At 32.7% G+C, this 19,618-nt stretch overlaps 1 protein-coding gene across 3 annotated transcripts; it reads right to left on the minus strand.

Moving 5' to 3' along the window:
* Positions 1 to 45: 45 nt before the first annotated feature.
* On the minus strand, positions 46 to 15,683 carry LOC107959819 (inositol hexakisphosphate and diphosphoinositol-pentakisphosphate kinase VIP2). Of its 3 annotated transcripts, none has more exons than XM_016895974.2 (30): positions 15,176 to 15,683; positions 14,932 to 14,991; positions 14,321 to 14,367; positions 13,703 to 13,786; positions 12,745 to 12,808; positions 12,193 to 12,346; positions 11,408 to 11,478; positions 11,079 to 11,183; positions 10,566 to 10,658; positions 9,571 to 9,645; positions 8,611 to 8,696; positions 7,498 to 7,704; positions 7,308 to 7,407; positions 7,156 to 7,220; positions 6,532 to 6,613; positions 6,111 to 6,269; positions 5,776 to 5,818; positions 5,546 to 5,628; positions 5,317 to 5,379; positions 5,164 to 5,238; positions 3,838 to 3,963; positions 3,412 to 3,653; positions 3,230 to 3,274; positions 2,606 to 2,672; positions 2,213 to 2,284; positions 1,683 to 1,933; positions 1,550 to 1,607; positions 1,209 to 1,376; positions 995 to 1,069; positions 46 to 588 (listed from the first exon to the last, which is right to left on the minus strand). In XM_016895974.2, the coding sequence occupies exons 1-30, from the start codon at positions 15,260 to 15,262 to the stop codon at positions 325 to 327; spliced, it is 3,171 nt and encodes a 1,056-aa protein (XP_016751463.1). In that variant the 5' UTR covers positions 15,263 to 15,683; the 3' UTR covers positions 46 to 324. The 3 variants fall into 3 exon arrangements, with proteins under 3 accessions (XP_016751463.1, XP_016751464.1, XP_016751465.1); XM_016895975.2 differs by having other exon boundaries at positions 15,194 to 15,682; XM_016895976.2 differs by lacking the exon at positions 15,176 to 15,683 and having other exon boundaries at positions 12,193 to 12,314.
* Between the last annotated feature and the right edge of the window lie 3,935 nt (positions 15,684 to 19,618).

Consider the following 19,618-nt stretch of genomic DNA (forward strand, 5'->3'; position numbering starts at 1 on the left):
CCAACCAACTCATAAACCAAACCTACCAACCATCCTACATTTTTCTTTGATCAAATAAGAAAATTGCATTAATGAGAGAAAAGTTATACAATTTCCAAAATTCTTCCAACAACTTTCTTTTTGTTGAAAGTCGGGGGGGAAAAGTATTTACTCGAGCAAAGTGCTTAAGACCTCTCTTGGCCGTTATTTTAACCAGAGGTAAAAAAATGAAAACAAAGATGCATCAATGGTAAAACAAAAAGAATGGGAAAATTGAACAAAAAACCAAAAAGAATGGGAAAAACATGTTAAAAGGAGGGAAATGGAGAACTAACTTCTTAGTTGTTACTTTCCGTTGGTATGAGCATTCTTATGGAAAGGCCAAAGATTTACCAGACGCTCAAGCACCAGGGCGCTTCTCAAAAAGTACCCAGAAAACCCAGCCGGAGTAGATGGAGGAGGGAAGTCTTCTGCTGGCATTGCAAATGGCCTAATCATCTTTTCCATTTTCTCTAATGTGAGATAGGATGCAACATCTTGCAGCCTTTCTGGACCCATTATCGGCAGTGTATGTTCCTGGTTCAGTGAAGCAGCCTTGCCATCGTTACTCTGTCAAAGCAAAAGATCAATGCCCACACATTAATTGCATCAAGATAAACTATGAATTCAATTCAACAAACATCAATTCTGACAACATGGTAGATATATCCTACTATGATCACAAGTAACTGAAGAAATGGATCACACTCAAACAACAATCAGTTCCAACCAAAACCCATGATGAGCATCAACCTCACAATTAATAGAATATTTAAAGAATCAATGAAGTACATTTGCATTATAGTAGTTTCATGCGACCCACACACACGCAAGAAAAAGAAAAGGTAATAGCCAAAACCTTTAATAAACAGTTACTATAGTTTAGGTTTGCTTTATGATGTTTAACATTAACTTCCATTGTTGATCATTCTTCCACGAGGGTTTTTCTTTGTACATAAGACAGTATTACTATTACCTCCAATGGGGATGAATCTGCACCATGGCTAAATGTCAACTCAATGCGGAACCGTCTTGGGTCTTCTAAAGCTACCTGTTTTTCAATTCCATATTTAATGTCAAAGATTCAAGGTGAAAGCCACTGTGTACTGTCTGAGAAAATACCTATCACAAATAATGTTGAAATTCCTATCTTGGACACCAATAGAATTAAAAAAAAAAGAGGCACTAACCTCTGTGTTTTCAAACATTCTTATCACAATGTGACTCATGTAGTCAAGCTCTTTCGTTTTATACAAACTCTCCAAAGCGCTCTGGCAAACTAGACCAGCTTCTCCCTGAAGAGATTCATCTAGGTTGCAGTACCGAATTACATTCATGAGGGAATGAATATGCGATTCCTGTCAGAGAGTTGATGCCAAATGATGTAACACTGTAAGTAAATGGGCAGCAAATTTGGGAAGTCATGCAAATAAAGGCTGATGAGCAGGGCAAATGGTAAAGAACAAGCAAAAATAGTTGCTGAATGATTGAAAGAGGAAAGTTAGCTAGTTCTTTTACAGTTTGCACTTACTGATGTGAAGTAAAGGCGTGTTCGCAAGTGGAGCTCAGGTGTCATGACATTTGCATACCTGATTGAGTAAGGGTAAAATTTAAGAAGATAAAATAAAACATAGAGAACAAAGCATAAAGGTTCATATACGGACTTTGGGTCCAAACGGTATTTGGTCTCTTTATTATCATCATCATCTTGATCTATTGACATTTCACTTGTGGTATTAGATCTTATGTCATCAGTCTTGATGGAAATGTTTGGTGGAAAAACTTTATTAGCCTTTGCAGTTTTGGTTGAGTTTGAACAGTTGTCTTGATTACACTTTACTTCAGCAACGTGAAGGGCTTCTTCACGAGTATTCCTCAGATCAATCAAAATTTTGCCCAACAAACGGCGTGCAATCTGAAGGGACAGAATAAAAATCAGGACATCTTTAATCACACATCAGTACTAACAGTACTTCATTTGCATTATTGAAGGCTGCACAAATGTGCATTGCTGTTGAAGGGGGAATCAATAGTCGTGCAAAGATATTTTATCCCTACTAAATGAAGTGCCACATCCTCATTTAGATTTTTAGTCTTTGACATAGTTCCAGTGCTCGGTAAACATACTAAAATTTTGATATTTTGTTCAAACCTATCTAATTGAATGAGACATGCTGCAAGGAAAAGGGATCACCTTTGAACCGATTTTTAGCTTCTGCTTTGGATTAATCCCATATTCATTAGGGATGACACCATCTGCAAGAAGCTGCAACAACAATTACACAGTGGACAATTAGGCCAAAAATGATGTGGTGATCAACAAGCGGGATTCATGTTTGATAATAAGCCTATTCCATTTTTCCACACCCCCAACACAAAAAACTCATAAATTTTATTATAGAGGCAAGGAAGCCAATCTAAAAAGCAATATGATGCAATAATCAAAATAAGCAAATGAGATTACGTGGATAAAGAGGTCGCAGATCAAAAGGCAAGTATAGCTACATGAGATTAAATACAGATAAATTGCTAATATAGCAATTATGAAAGATCAACATACATCTCTAAGGTCGTAAGTATTTTGTACCTGGGCAACTTTGAAGAGTTCATCCAAATCTTCTAGATTAAGATGCGCATTATGCAGAAGATCATATCTGTCAAAAATTAGATTAACAGAAAAAATATATAAGCAATCAGAAAGAAAAGCAGAAACATTAAACTTCTAAGAGCTGAGACCTTTTTATATTATGAATGTTTGAATTTTATAATCAAGATAGAAGAACACGCTTCAGCTTTAGGGGACTTGCATAATGATTTGTTAAGAAACATTAAATTTCTTGTTACGTGGTATCATTCATATATCATAATGCAGCAATAATGCAAGCTCCCAACCCTTGATCAGCCTACAACGTCATCCTTGAGGGGTCAATCCAAGGAGTGCATTTCAATTTTGATGTGCAATGTTGGATGCAATTAGAATCATCCAACAAACTCCTTGAAAAAATCATGGAACAAATTAAAAGGAATAAATCAAAGAATATATAAAAAAAGAAATTAAAATTTGAGCAAGGAAAAGAGGAGGCAACTTGCAAAGATAAATTCTTAAACCAGGAATAAAGGATATGTCCACATATGCTTTCTGAATTATAAAATTTGTTGAGCATAGGGTATTCTAACAAAATTTTATTAATAGAATGAAGCAATTACTCACTTGCAAGAGTCATAAACATCAGGAATTTGAGTTATATCAAAACGTCTGCATGAAAGTCCAATGTTAGCAAATACAATAAAGCCCTTCATATAAAATCTAAATGATAGGAAATATGATGAAACTCACAGCATATTTAGATACCTGCACCACAAGTATGATCAAGAAGAAAGGTAGATACTTACTCTTTACGTTCATTATACAAATCTCTTTCAAGTTTTTTCCACCGAGCAAACATCAAAAGGAATCCCTCACTACCACAAGGCAATCCAGCAGCAATACGATCAATGTCAATATTTGTCTTACCAAGTGCCTTTGCTTGGTCATATGGGAGAATCACATCATACGGGCTTGTCTCAGCAAGATTCTCATCTTCATGCTTGGCAAGTACTCTGACTTGTTCAGTAACCTTCTTAGTCAAAGTTACCTGCATATAACAGGTATAAAATGAAAGAAGAGGAAAAAGTAAAATAACTTATTAGGGCAGTAAAGTTTTATATTGCCCCACCTAACCTCCTCCAGTGACTTGGAAATGAGCTAGAACTGATAGGTAAAAAGATCTGAAGGTGTCAATGCACCGTTGCATATTTAATTGAAACGGTGAAAATTACCAGTTTGGGAAGGAGCTTAGAAGCATTAGAAGGCAATCCAGCTCCATCAACCATCCAAGGACACTCAGATGTTCCATTACTAGGAATTGTCCTTGCACCTGAAGTTATAATTTCATTCAGTCTAGTCTGCAAAACAAAAAAGATAGTCTAAAGCTGCACTCAAAAAGATCTGCAGATTGTTAAACATGAAACAATAGTTTAACACCTTACATGACCATTCATGTTTATCCTTATACCCTGTTCTAGGGGGAAGTGCATGGTGGTAACTCATGGAACCCATGTATCAGAACAAGGTACTACAAAGTACTATATAGAATACGATGAAGTCAAAGGTGATAACTAATGACCATACAACTAAGTAACATGTCCTTAAAATTATAAACATTATTAAGCACACACTAAAAAGTTAGAACATAACTTTTATTTGTTCATGAACATTGTCTCAAAGTCTCTTTTAATCAAAGTGATGCGAAGTTTCTACAATAGACACATTATGTAGAATCGAATTTGACCACAAGCTAGATGTCAATGTGCTTTCCCCATGTTTTTAAGCCCAAAGGGAGTGCACATGAAGGAGCATGTTAGCAAAGGGAAGTATACAATCCACAGTTGGACTCTCAACTCCTCACCTAGCGGCTTAAAGTTTTTAGGAGTTATATACAGATTCCTAAACTCAAAGTCGGGAAGACACGCATAAAAATAACACACATAGCTATTAGTAGCATTAACAATCTTAGGGTAAACTCCTCACTTTAAATTTGGCCAAACTTATAAAAGCTTGCTCATGTTCTTTATTTGTTTTTTCCCTGAATAGCCATGATCCTTTTAATGGTTGCAAGTAAAAAATGAGATATAGAATGCTCAGAAAATCTGCTTTCCAACTGTTAAATTCCAGCATCCAAAAGGAATTTCCCATGCATCTTCTCATTATTGTATCTTTCAAATCAACTAATGCCTGAGAATGTTTACAGCTAGGTCATCAATATTAAAAGAAAACCTTTTATGTTAGTTCTTAATTTGACACTTAATGTTTAGAGAAAAAAAAAAACCCAAGAGTATGATGCAAATTTGAAAAGTTTCAAACGTCCATGAGAGAACTTTAGTTGATTCTCTAGATTATAGACAACTTATTCAAGATCATAAATAGACCTGTTAAAAGCTCTCCTGTTGATCCAACCACACTTTAATCAATTTATGCAGCATAATAGTTTTTATACTCGACGGATAGATAAATCAATCCATTTACCAAGCCAAGAATTCTAGTTTACTGAATTGTCATATGATATAAAAATTGCTTATCAAGTCAAGGCAAGAGGAGATACAAACCTTCGCTTTTTCCATCTCAATGCTCGCATTCTCAAGTCCGTCTAACATAGAGGAGTCCTTGCTAACAAGGGAGACCTTGATAAGATAACCAATTCAGTCATGCAAGCTCAATGTCAAAAGGCAGAATGAACTTGTTAAGGAAACATTACAAACCAGGATTGGCGTTAGCTGCCCTTCAAGGTCAAGTAGGCCTTTAGCAAAAGCAGCTGCAGACATCTGTTAAATGATTTAATTTAAAAACCTACTGATGATGCCAAATGGCAATGGAAATAAGCATTTGGTAACTAAGCTCAGAATGAAGCACAAATAGTCAGATCAACAATTTGTGAATAATGAGAAGATGAAATTATATATACTCATTTACCACTCAAAGCATACCTACCTGCACACGGCCCTCATCAGAACTGTAAATTTTCAGATCATGACGATATGTACTATGAAGGCGAAGCAGGCCAGTACCTTCACCTGTAATTTTATAAAAATTCATCACGAAAAGATTCATACAACTAAAATTATCACTATTTTATCTACCTGGCACATATAACACACGTTACACTCATATAGGTTGCAGAAAACCATTAACAGTCAAAGGTTAGAATTGATTGTAGTGACCTGGATACATATTATTTCGGAAATATCTACCCAGTTCTTCTGCCTGCATGGTAATGAGAGACAAAAAAAATCAAATAGAAAAGAAAAGGAAAATCAAACAAATGAAGAGAGAAATTTAGTGAAACTTTTATCCCTCTCAGCCTAATGAATTTCCTTCCTTCCAACCTTAGATGTCTTAAAATGAATGCCCTTCTCATTTTGAACTTTCCAATGCTACCCTCACTTAAATTCAAATAATTCTTCTTAACTTTCAGGGGTGGTTTAGCATCTTAAGTGAAAAGTGACATTACAACTAAAGAATAATCTGATGAAATAGTTGAGAGCTCAATTATTACCTGCTTCCTCCCAGCATGTGTAAGCACACCCCCATACTTAAGAACCATCAGAGCTTCAACAGGCCGTTCTTCTTCACCTTCACCATTACTTTTTTGAACTTTAACCCACTTAAGGGGCTTTAATTGAACCTTTCTGTAAATACCAGAAAAATGTCCCCCCTGGAAACCAAAGAATTTATTATGTAACAAACAGCCCAAATAAACAATTAAAAGAAAAGGGAAAAAATAGTTATATACATGTGTGTTGTGTGTATAAAGAAATGTTACATTTATGATAATGAAGGAATAAAGAACCGTGAACTTCTCTATCCACAACACAAAGATCATTTGAAGAGCAAAGTAACTAGAACAATAAAATGAAAATCCTAGACTAGAGCTAATAGATTGATAAAGCAAGTAATTTCAAGATAAGTTTGATAACCTCCTCAAGTACTGCCTTAACTTGACGAAGCTTTTCAGCATGCTCAAGATCTTCAGCTTCATTATCACTTCCAACACCTGGTCTATATCACATAAATAATCAACATTGAATCATTACCAATTTTCAAAATAAGTTCTAAATGTTCCATTTCATAATGTGCTTTCTTATGAAAAAAAGTAAAGCTATGCAAATATTTCTTGAGATAGTATACAGCCCCCCTTCCCCAACCCCTAAAGAATACAAAGAAAGAAAGCCTTCAAAGTTACTATAACATAACAGAACGATAGCTGAATTTATTTCTCCTTTTTTTTGTTCCAGCTCTCAAAACCGTGTCTTCTCCCTTTTAATCTAACCAAGGAGCACTAATCACCTTCTCAATTTCTCTTTATCCAATTTAACCATAAAATCACTAGTTTGCACCCACAATATAGCCAAAATTTTCCTCATTTAAAGCAACCCAAAATTCTATCCTACTAAATTTGTTGCAAATCCTCTTCCTGTCTGGTAAAAATTAACCATTACAAACTTTTGTTTTCATTCCTTTTGATGTTGAGATGTTGGGAGGGGAATATCTGAAAGTGTTTCTGCTAGATCAAAAACGAAGTATGAAATATGAAGAGCAACCTGGGTACAAGCATCCTTGTGGCATCTAATAAATCTTGCAGTTCAACAGCACTTTTAAGTTTTGTCTGAAAAAGTGATGACAAAGAATAGGTGCTTAGACAACAGAATTACCAGCAGAATAAATATAGGGTATACAAAACTGAAATAGTAACCTCAGATCTGGGTCGTCCCCCATTGTACTTTAGCACCAAGTTTAGAAGATTTTCCTCAGTAACCTTCAATTTCACCTTCTGCTTGGGAGTTCTATCACCACTGCTCAATGAGGATAGTTAGTTTAACAATGAAAAGTTGAGTGTTCTAACAAACCAAAAAAGAAACAGCAAGGAAAGTGTAGTAACATACTGTCGAATAACAACTATAACACAACGTAGCTCCTCAGACTGCCCAAATGAACCAATGACTCCACTTCCTTGGCGTGTAAGTCTTTCAGAAGGCTGGACAGGCTCATTTACTTTCCATGGTAATGTTGGTGGTATTACTGAAGAAAGATGAGGTGCTTTTGCATCTAAAAACAGCTTCCTCAACACACAAGCAGCATCATCATAATACCTGTATTGGACTGTAAGTCTAATTCATAACAAATGAAAAAAAAAGGAGACGTGACAGTAGTAAGTTAAGAAAAAGGAAAAATAAACACCAGTTCTACCAGTGAGTCTATCAATAGAAATTGATTAAACGAATACAAAAAAGAAACGAACATGCAAGCTTTAACTAAACTCCTTTTCCCCCATAATATATAAGGAGAAACAAAGCTTTGGATGGAAGCTTTTTGTTATCTTCCTAATAATTGGTAAACCAAAATCCATGGCTGACTTGTAGCAGTTATCATTAACACCTTGAATATTTTATATTGAAAGTGGAATCTAGCTCAATTTTATTGCATCTAACAACTGCAGAAGCATTTCTTTATAAAAGTCCAAATAATTGGTGAGCAAGTTATACTGCACTTAGTTTCATTGACTGAAAAATACTAGATAAGTTACATTGGAAACATAATAAAGCACGCACAGAGAATAGACAAGAAAAGAAAATAGAACACCAAGATCAAGCACTTAGACTTTGCTTGCTGGGTAGGAAGGATGGAAAAGGGGTAAGTACGGAAAATTTGCTAATCCAATGGTTAGGTTTCATAAATCATACTTTGTAGCTTAACCATTGGATTGACAACTTTTTCATATTTATCACTTTCCATCATCCGCACTGTGCAACACCTTAAAGACATCAATATATTCAGGGCCAGCATGCACACATGCGAGTTTTTTCCTTTCTCTTCTTTCTGTCTGTGATACATGATATAAGGAAAATTAAAATTAAATGACGAAGAGTGATTACTTTACACGCACAGACAGAAAATAATAACTGAGATATTGCATTCAAGACAATATGTAGCGTAATCAAACGAAAAATAATGATATGAACAACACCGTGTATAATCACAAGACGAGAAACTAATACTTGTGTGAATTTTTCACAAAACTCCATCCATTCACATCACAAGCATATGACCGCCCCTCAGAACGCAAAAGATCAAACCCACACACCTGCAAGAATTCAAACCGGTTATTAAAACGGTATGCGATATAAACCATTACAAATGGAGATATTAAGAATCAAACCTAAAACCAACTGGAAATAGGTGAAGGGACACAACTTCAATAGAAGACTACAGGAAACTTGACACTTAACAAATGTAGAATAACACCTAGTAACACTCCCCCTCATGCGTAGCTCACAAGATCTACATGTGGACAACATACCAAAGCTCATCAACCTCACATGGGGTCAGGTAGGGAGAACAAAATAACAAAACTAGGGCCTTGATATCATGTTCAGCATATGACCTGATATCAATTGGTAATAAGTGGAGGGGCCCAACTTTGATACAAGACCACAAGAAACCTAATATTTAACAGATGTGGGATAAAACCACTTAATAGAGAAAAACAAATCTTGATTTAGGTTAAGCATTTCTGTCGACACCAGGAAAGCAGATACCTCTTAATAAACCCCGTCTTCTAAGTTTATTTAAAAAGAAAAGGTGGTTACAAGTGCCAGAAGACAATATATGGTTTTTTCCTACAATTGCATGAAAGCATTCTTCATAAATCCAACTGATAGTAACTTTAACATGCGAACAAATCTTTTAACCCCATTACTTAAAACTTAGTTGGAAAAGGAAAAACTAAAATATGATGGTAAAATATATAACAAAGAAATGAGTGCCAATAATATCTCAACAAAACTCATCGTTTCAAACCATCAGAAATCAGAAGACAAAAAGCTAAAGTTGCAAGAAAAGCAAAACAAATATAAGTAATTTCCGGTAGATATCATATCGCAGAAAAAACACTGCCATAAAAAAGATATGGATCAAAAACCAAGGCAAATTTCACAAATAAGATGGAATAGACATACCGCTTGCCTAAATGCAATGCAAACTTCCCTAGCCATTTGCTTCTCATTAGGTGTCAGCAAAACAGGATATCTGATCTGTCATTAGATAATTGAGATATGTTCAAACATCATATATTCCAACCTCCATGTGAAAATCAAATAGCAGCGAATCGGTTATGTTAGAAAATAAGGTAGTTATTATGTAATGTGCGAAATGTTCTATGTTAGTGATAACTAAAAAACCTTCTGCATTAGTTATGTAGCCAATAAGATAGCTGATTATGTAATGTATTATACATCCTATGCATCGATAATAATTAATTAACCCTTCCATCATTTTCACTCTGCAATTAAAGGAAGTGATCTGCCACAATGCAAAACAAATAATATAAAACATTACAGGAGCAAGATAGACCCAAATTACAGCTTTTTGCATATGATCTTTTACATATGATTTTCCTGCTAAATTATTGACTTGACCATCTATTTTATTGGCCCTTCTTCACTCTGCAGCACCATAAAGGTAAGGGCAATGATTTAAGTCATTGCGCTGGATCAAAACATATCAAGCAATATGTACATCATAAGCATGTCTTAGTTATGATTAACTTCTTTTATAGATGTCTTGCATATACTTTACTTTCAATAAATTTTCACCAGGTAACATGGATTTAATCTCTTTAGCATGACAGAATCCAACTGAAACAATCTCCTAATAATTTGAATCCAACAAATATTGTTCATCATCCACTTCAACTCTCAAAGATGATTAAAAAAACCACAGTTTTAACTTGAAACTACATGCTAATCTGCAGATAAAACATCCCTCCATAGCCCAAGCACTAAAAGGGTAAATGATAAGAGGTTGCTTGACAATCAAGAATTGACGAAGAAACAAGTGATTGTCAAGGAACCAAAATGACCAGATAGTGGGATTTCTGAGTATGTGCTCAGGTGCATACATCAAAGAGAAGAAGTAAAGAACATGCTTGATTAATATATTACCAAATACTTACTTCTTTTCCATCAGTATTTCTCATAACAACACCATCAACAACAGGAGACTTCCTAGCCTCAGCATGTGCATATTCAGGACCAACAGTATAGACCTATATTCATTTGACAGGATAAGCAGACAACCTTGCCAATAAGAGAGACAGACAGAGAGAGAAAGCGGCAATATGACTATCACTAAAAGTTAAAAGAACCTCAAAAAAAGATCCAGCCGAACCATAAAAAACAAATGTACAGTCTGCATATAGAATAGTTGATTCTTCCTAATGCAAATAACTGCCTAATCAACTGATATTCAATACCTAACTAATACTATAAAAGTTCGCAGAAACAGCAAATGCGAAGCTACCCTTATACGCTGTTCCCTCCACTCTCCTAGTCAAACAGAGTTAAATGTAAAGAGTGCACTATTGAATGCAGAAAAGTCTGCAACAATAATAAGAATCAGGTTTCATATAATAACCAATCAAAGTAAACTAAATTAACTACAAAACTTGTACGCCAAAATGTACAACCTTGACATCTGTTCCTCCAGTTGGCATAAACTCCTCATATATATAAGAACCTTCACGTCTTACTCTTCTAACTTCAGGATGGAACTCACTTGATCTGTTTCCAACCTACAAAAGAGAAACTATACCACATTATAATCATTTGCCAGTAGAATATCAAAACAATCATGAACAGCTATTTGGCATATTGGCTGCTGCATTTACAACAGTTTGCCCCTTAAATCAGGCAAAAAAGTTAAAAGCATTTCCCAGAAAAAGGCTTATAAAATCCATATCAGAGCTTCAAACATAACAAGAACGTTCTAGCCAGAAGTTCAAGATAATATTCAGACCTTCCTAAATAATTCCTTCATGCCTCCACCCGCTGAGCTAGGGTAATAAATCATTATACTATGATCATCCCCTTCAAAAAAAAAAAATCGGTTAACATACAGGCAAAACTGGAAAAAGAGTTGCAATGAAGCCAGATTTGTGGCGCAGTTACGAATATCAAAGAACAGGAATCCTCCCAAGTGTCATGAATTAGGTTTCAAGACTCAACTTCATGAACCTATTAAACTGGTAAGATAATTTTAAAACTGAACTAGGTAAGCATATGGGTTTGTAGATGCAAATGTCTTAACAATTTTCATAAGGTGGATGGTTGTTATTCAACATACCATAAAATCAATAAGCAGATCTTATATTTCATTCAAAATCCTTTTTTTTCAGAAAAATGGTGTATAAGAAACCAAAAAAAGAAAAAGTATGCCCCTTTAATTCTATAGATCAAGCCAGTCAATAAAAAAAATATTATGTAAGGAAACAGTTCTCTAAATACATTGCACATGCAATAACTTTATTGATCCTTGCCCCATGCTATATACAAACAGAAAGAACATATTTAAATATTGTCAGACGAGAATGAAATTAATGAGCAATAGATTAAGTGTCCAGTATTTGATCTTTTTTCAAGAACAAAAAGAATAGACGCTTTAACATACTCTTCAAATTGCAAGTCAAATTTTATGGAAACAAGAAAAAGGCCACAAAGAACCACATTAAGTTCATGCTTAGGATACCAGTGAGGAGCTAACAGATGCAAGAAGATAAACAGAAGTTTAAGGACCAAACTCACCATCAACAGGCTTTTCCACAAATGGCTTCCAGAAACGATTTCCATGGACCTCAACATAATCTTCATCTTCAATAAAGTAATCCAGCTCTTGGTATGGTTCTTCTCTATTTACAAGGGCATATCTTGGAACAGAGATACCAAACATTTCAAGTCGCTTGAATCCCAAAATAATAAGGTTAGTCTTTGTCAATCAACTGCTATAATATCATACATTTCAACCATTTATATAATCAGTTCTCAGATAAGCTAAAAGGATAATGGTTTTGCTCAAAGAATAGAAGCTTTGACCGATTATGATATAGATCTAGCCTTAATCTTCCTGTCAACCAATATTCAAACTTTACAATATTACATGGACGACAGGAGAACCAAACTACCACTAAGAGCCTCTCACCTACATTCCAAAGGATGAAGGTTTAGGACTATGAAAAGCAACATATATGACCTAAAAAAATTGCCACAAAGTACTTAGGTGAGGTGGAGTGGTCTTGGTTTTTCTAACTGGAAAAGGGTCAAAACCACAACGTCAAGATGGATGCTTAGGATGTATACCTCGTATACCTTCCGTCGATCATGAAGAAGGTGTTGTGGCTCCAACTCATTCACAAGGAACGGTCTGAATCATAGAGCAGAAATAGTAGGAAAACATAATTAATTACTGCTTGCTTGGTATAGAAAAGAAGAAATTGTTATTATTCAAAGAACTAGAATGACCAAAACAATGTAATAAACTTGTAGATGTTCTATAGATTAAAAAATTGGAACTGTGGCAGAAATTAGCTTTCTCTGATCTTTAAGAGATTGATTCTGCTGACAAAAAAAACACATAGTTGAGATGGAATAATCTGATCGTGGCTCCAGTTACACGGAAGGATAGATATAAGTTAAATTGACTATAAATAGGGCTAAAGTTACTGGAGGTCTAGACTCTAATAGTGGATACCATGGCACTTAATAAAACAGCCATACTGTGGTACTTTCCCTTGCAATCATGCAAAAGCAAAACTTTAGACTTTCCCAACCTAAACTAGAGAGATATTAATTGATCATCACCTCGAACATAATTATCTTCTGAATTTCAAAAAGTGATCCACTGCTCTTGAGCATTCACTAACACTCCATTTGGATTGAGACCTAATACTTTTATATCTATGGACCTCATACCTCATCATATTGATGGATTGATGCTGATGAGTTAAACCCAAGATCCAATCAGAATTAATATAAATAATTAACTTTCAATGGAATCTAATTTTAAGACCTATGTACAAAAGAAAATATCAGAATTTTGAAGTAATCATCATGGCTCTGAATTCTTTAATTTTTTAAGGCGTTACTTGACCAACATTTAGCACATTACTTGTAGCCAGATAGGAAAGTATGACAGTCAAAAAGTTATTCAATCATTATGTTAAGTTTCCCACATTGAAGTTACAAATCGATTCCCTATTGTGAACATGCAAATAGAATACATGCATACAAAATTATATATATATATATAAGAACTTACTTCCTTAAAGCAGCATATTCTTCAGCCTTCTTAAGGGGAAATCCAGAGGAGTAGAATGCAATTAAACAATCACAGATTGGCCAGCTGAAACAAGCAAAATTACAAGAAATTACGACCTCTCAGCTAGGTAAGAAAAACAATGTGAACCTTGACCGTTTGAGTTTGATAACAAGAAGTACACTCATTACACAAATATGGACATCTCCCTCCACATCCTCCAACTTAACTCCCTCGAAAAATCATATAATCATCCAATGAAAGGAGACAGGGTAAGTTATGATCTCAAATCACACAGTTGCTCAGACTCAAACTATACCTTTCGAAGAAAAAACAAATGACAAGACAATAAATCAATAGGAAGATAACAGCTAAAAGTGAAGACTTCAAATTTTTCAACATAAATGCAACCGTCTATTTACTGCTTTCAACTGGAAATTTAATGAGCAAATCTGTGGATCCCCTCCACCCCTTTTTTCTTCTTCCTTTCTTTTGTCTTCTAAGTTTAAAATAAAAATAAATAAATGATAACGACACCAACAATGCCAATTGTAACCAAATAAAAAATATCACAATGTAAATCTGAGACAATGTGATTCCACTAATTAACCAAAAATGTACCTTTCTATAGGATCTTCAAGAATAACCCTATCACCGAAATGGAGAATCTACAAGAAGAAAAAAAGAAAGACATTGCAATGCAAGAAATCCATAAGAACAAAACAACAAAACATTTTTCTTGAAGTACATATCACCGAAATGGAGAATCTACAAGAAGAAAAAAAGAAAGACATTTCAAAGCAAGAAATCCATAAGAACAAAACAACAAAACATTTTTCTTGAAGTACATGCGTCCAGCACTCATATCTTATGCATATTCGGACATGGATGTAAGAAATATGGCCGTTGAAGTACCCTTCAACTGACATGGAAAAAAATTTAACATGCATGTGTTGAACACATATCATATCCAATACTTAGACCCAAGTTTTATTAACATAGGGTGCAATATAGCACACACTAACAAACTCCAGCATATCATTCCAAACACTTAATTAGAGTTTTACCAAAAAATAAAATTTACATATTTCATCAATGTAAATGAGCAAACCATGGTTTATCCATTTATATTTCCCGTAAACTAATTCACGTTACATCAAATTCAACTCATACATAAATAAAACAATTCTAATTCAGATTAATTTAAAGTTTAAAAGTTATATCTGATCTACCTCAAATTCGCCAAAAGCCTTAATCCTGTCCAAAATCTGTCTCATTGGAGCTGAAAAAGCCTGAAAAAAGAACAGGAAATGTTTTAAAAGCTTAAAATTTAAGCATTAACACATAGCAATAAATAATAAATTATATTACTATACAAAGTCACACGTCGTCCAACTATATTATATTTTTTATGAAAAAATTATAATTTTTTCATATATTTAGTAGAAAACTCGAGCGAACAAAAGAGACAAGGACCTCGCTTCCGCATTTCACCTTCTTTTCCATGACGCAAATTCCAACAATTATCTTCTTATATCCTCTTCCATCTCCTGCTCCTACCATCTCTGAATCTTCCTTTTACTCTTTATATCTCAAAAAAGAAAAGTAATCTCAGCGAACAAAAAAGAACACTGCGACGGAAAACTCTTCCGCTGCGAATCACCGCCAGAACGCAAATCGGAAACTTCCAGGTATATATATTATCATACGTATAATATAAGATCAAGAAGAAGTAAAAAATAAAATAAAATAAAACAGTGAAAACGGGAAAAAAAAAGAAAGAAAAAACAGAGAAAGCGATTCAGCGAAGAATAAAGAAGGCAAGGCGTTGAGTAAGTCGCGAGAAATATCGGAGAGGAAAATGAGATGGAACGCTTTCCAAGCCGAACAAAAATGAAAAACTTCTATTTTTTGAATTAAAAATATATTTATAGATTCATTTTAGTATTGAGGGAGGGGGTGTTTGGAGTGGAAAGATATTGGATTCCGGAATATTCAAGTGGATGATGATTTTGCTTTGTGACAGGGACGTGCAAAGTTTACGGGGTTTTTTTGGTAAATTTCTTACCGTTTAAATTCTAACTACATCTCCTACTTTAAAGCTTATATCAATTAAACCTATTGCTTTCACATTGATACATTATGGGTATGTATGTATGCATGTATTTTTAAATTTTTAATTATTTTACATACCACTTAACTGCGAAATGAAATTACGTAATTGGTATAACCTTCTAATTTTGACAATGTGATTAAAACATTTTAAAGTTTGAGAATTAATTTAAAATATTATTTGTAGTTTTAAAATGTTTGGTACAATTTCAAGGACTAACCTGGGGCTGGCATGGGTCTCGGCCCCCTAAAATGAATTTTTTTTATTTAAGTTCTTTAAAATTTTTAAAATTTTAAATTAGTAAAGATAAAATTGTACTTTGTCCCCCAAATGATAAAATTTTGATTTAAACCTTTGAAAGTTACAATTTAATTTCGACTCTTAAACAATTTTCTAACTTCGCCCTTGTACAATTTACTATTTTTCATAAGTTTAATAGATTGTTTAATTTTGAATTTTCTTTAATATAAAATAAATATATAATAAATTTGATATTTTTAATCATAACATAAAAATAAGTTGTTTTAGATTTATTAATTTCAACTTTCATTATGTACTAATTTCAAACTAATATAAAAATAGTATAATACAAAAAAGTTTATATTTGGTAGATTCACATCTCTTTTATATATTTATTTTTTAAAAAATTGTAGTAAAAGTTCAAAACCATACATAAACTTTGATCAAATGTGTAATTAGTGATGACAATGGTGCAAGGTGAATTGTTGTCCACCTCGACCTCGACCTCGACCTCGACCCTAAGTTCTACTCTCGTCTCTCGACTCTAACTCGATCCTGACATTAAAAAATAAACTTGCCCTAACCTCAACTCAAAATTTTATTAAAAGCCCGATTTCAACCCATCCTGATGGAAGTTTATTTTATTTTATTGTTTCAAATTAACCAATTCTTTGATTATAAAACAATTCATTCTAATATGTTGAAATCTTTTATTATGAAACAATGTCTTGAGAACGTGCTAACTATTTTTTATTTGCTTACTTGATAATATAAATTATGTATATTAGTCACTTTGCTAAATCTGATTCAATTGGAGCTATTAGTTCAGGAAGTAAGAACAATAGTGCAGTAGGCAGTAGATGAATTTATATAAGACGTTTAAAGCTATTTACTTGCCTACAATAGATGAGTTTATTCAATCAATGGCTCCATGTAAATAGCACAAGATAAACACTATTACATGGTCACATACGAATTTTGTATTTGGTTCTTTTCTACAGGTTTATGTCCTTTTCAAGCATCCAATGTCTAATTTCAACTATCATTACTTTAGTGTAATTACTAACAACCACTGCCAGAAATCAAGTACATAAATTTACAGCCCATAAAATCATTTAGGGGTTAAATCATAAATAAAAATAAAATGAGGAGTAATTTTGTAAATATCCCAGGGTAGGGCAGTCTAAACTCAATCTCGATCCGATCCGGCAACTTTAAAAAAAGGGATAATGTCACATTTGGTATCTATACTTCCATAAAATGTCCATATGATGCCTGTACTTTAAAAATGTCTAATATAGTACTTGAACTATTAATTTGTGTATTATTTGGTACTTGGTACTTTTATAAAATGTTTAATGTGGTACCCTACTTTGAAAATGTCCAATGTGGTACTTATATTTTGAAAATGTTTAATGTGGTACCCTAACTATCAATCTGTGTATTATTATAATATATAGAATTAACACCTTTAGTAAATGCTAAACCAACCAACGAAAATTCGACATATGAATTTTTTCCAAATCATTAATTTCACATGAATAATAATATTATGGAAAATAGATAATAAAGCATAAAAAAATGGAATTAAATAAACTAAATTTTAAAAAATAACTATATCTAAACAATATAAGTTTAACTTTAAAAAATCATCATTTTTTAACTCAAGATTACTTAGATTTTGTTAAGAACCCTAAATTTTCCAAAATTTATATAAGCCAAAATTTCCCCAATTTTATGTCTCTTGCTTGACTTATTGAGCTTGAATAAAAGTTTGAATACCTTGATCTCAAATATCATTTCATTTTTTTTCCATTTCACATAATATTATGTTATTCATATGGAATTGTTGATTTGAAAAAATTCATGTGCCGAATTTTCATTAGTTGGCTTAGTATTTATTATGGGTGTTAACTTTAGATGCCATAATAATACATAAATTGATAATTCAAGTACTACATTGAACATTCTCAAAGTATAAGTACCACATTAGACAATTTATGAAAGTACAAGGACTAAATAATACACAAATTGATAGTTCAGGTACCACATTGGACATTTTATGAAAATACAAATAGCAAATAATATACAAATTACTAGTTCAGGTATCAAATTGAACATTTTATAAAAGTACAAGTAACAAAAGTGACATTACCCCTTTTAAAAACAAAAACCATCCTACCCATTTTCAAAAAAAAAAAATCCAACCCTATAAATATGAACTTTAAATATGAACTTTAATTTTATGCATTTTTTTACATTAAATGTTAATTTGATTCAACTTTCACTAATCACTGACACAATTATTGATATAACACTAATTTACACTAACATGATGCATGCACAAATAATTATATTTATTCAATATAAAAGTAAATTAATGTATTTTAGTTTTTTAAAAATGTATGTAATTGAATCAAAATTAGTGTTTCATGTATATATTTGAACAACTATCAAAGTTTCAAGTGTATGATTGCATCAAATCATAGTTCATGTATCAAATTGTATCTTATATGATAGTTCATGTCTAGTTTTAATATTTATCCCAATTTTTTATTGTATCCTATATACACTTATCATCATCCCAACCCTACTTGTAGAATTTTTAAATTCTACTAGTAATGTACCAAATATTTTTCCATATAAAAACTGATAAAAGTATACTAATGTTTCAAATTTTATACAATACCTATTATTAAAATATCAAATTTTTATCATATTATAATAAAACTTTGATTGACGTGTAAAGCACTTAGTTTACATCGACTAAAGTTTCAAATAAAACTATTTTAATTTAAGACAGAGATCTACTTATATTGATATAAAATTTAAGTGGTTTTATATTCTTTTATAATTTTTTATACGATTAATATTTTAATAATACAACTATTTCAAGATACTTGTACTTGTCATGCATGTAAATTTTTTAATTGATTCAATATCTCTATCATATAGATTTAAAATATTATCTATATATATTTAATTGTTGAAAGTTTTTTTATATAAAACGAATAGTTAGAAATTTTTAATTTATGTCAAACTTGGCATGCATGATCTATATAAATGGAGCATGAAATATGACTGTTGGATTGTTAAAATATTAACAGAATAAAAAGGTACAGAATGGTGTAAAACCACTCTAGTTTTACATCGGAGTTAGTGATCCCTCTCCTTTAATTTATACTATCTTATATCTTTTAGGCTGAAATGTTAAAAAAGTCCTCAATAAAAAATTAAAGAATCAATTGAGCATTTTATGAAACAAGTACATCTACCGGAGCCCTCAGTGACAAAAGAAAAACCAATTGACCCATTTTGTTAATAAAAACTGCTAGATGATATGTTTTACTGTTAATCGTGCTAATGTGCCCGACGAAAACAACAAAAACTACCACGTGGCAATATATTAGCGTGGCATGCCACATCATCAAAAAATAAAAAAATAATTAAAATATAAATATAGAATGAATCTGAATAAATGATTGTCTAGATTTATTTAAATAGCACAAAATTAAAAAAAAAACTTTAAAAATATATTTATCTTAAAAAAAAAGTGTTACACATCT

The sequence above is a fragment of the Gossypium hirsutum genome, chromosome A05 (genome assembly GCF_007990345.1).
Source record: "Gossypium hirsutum isolate 1008001.06 chromosome A05, Gossypium_hirsutum_v2.1, whole genome shotgun sequence".
In the NCBI taxonomy this organism is placed as follows: Eukaryota; Viridiplantae; Streptophyta; class Magnoliopsida; order Malvales; family Malvaceae; genus Gossypium; species Gossypium hirsutum.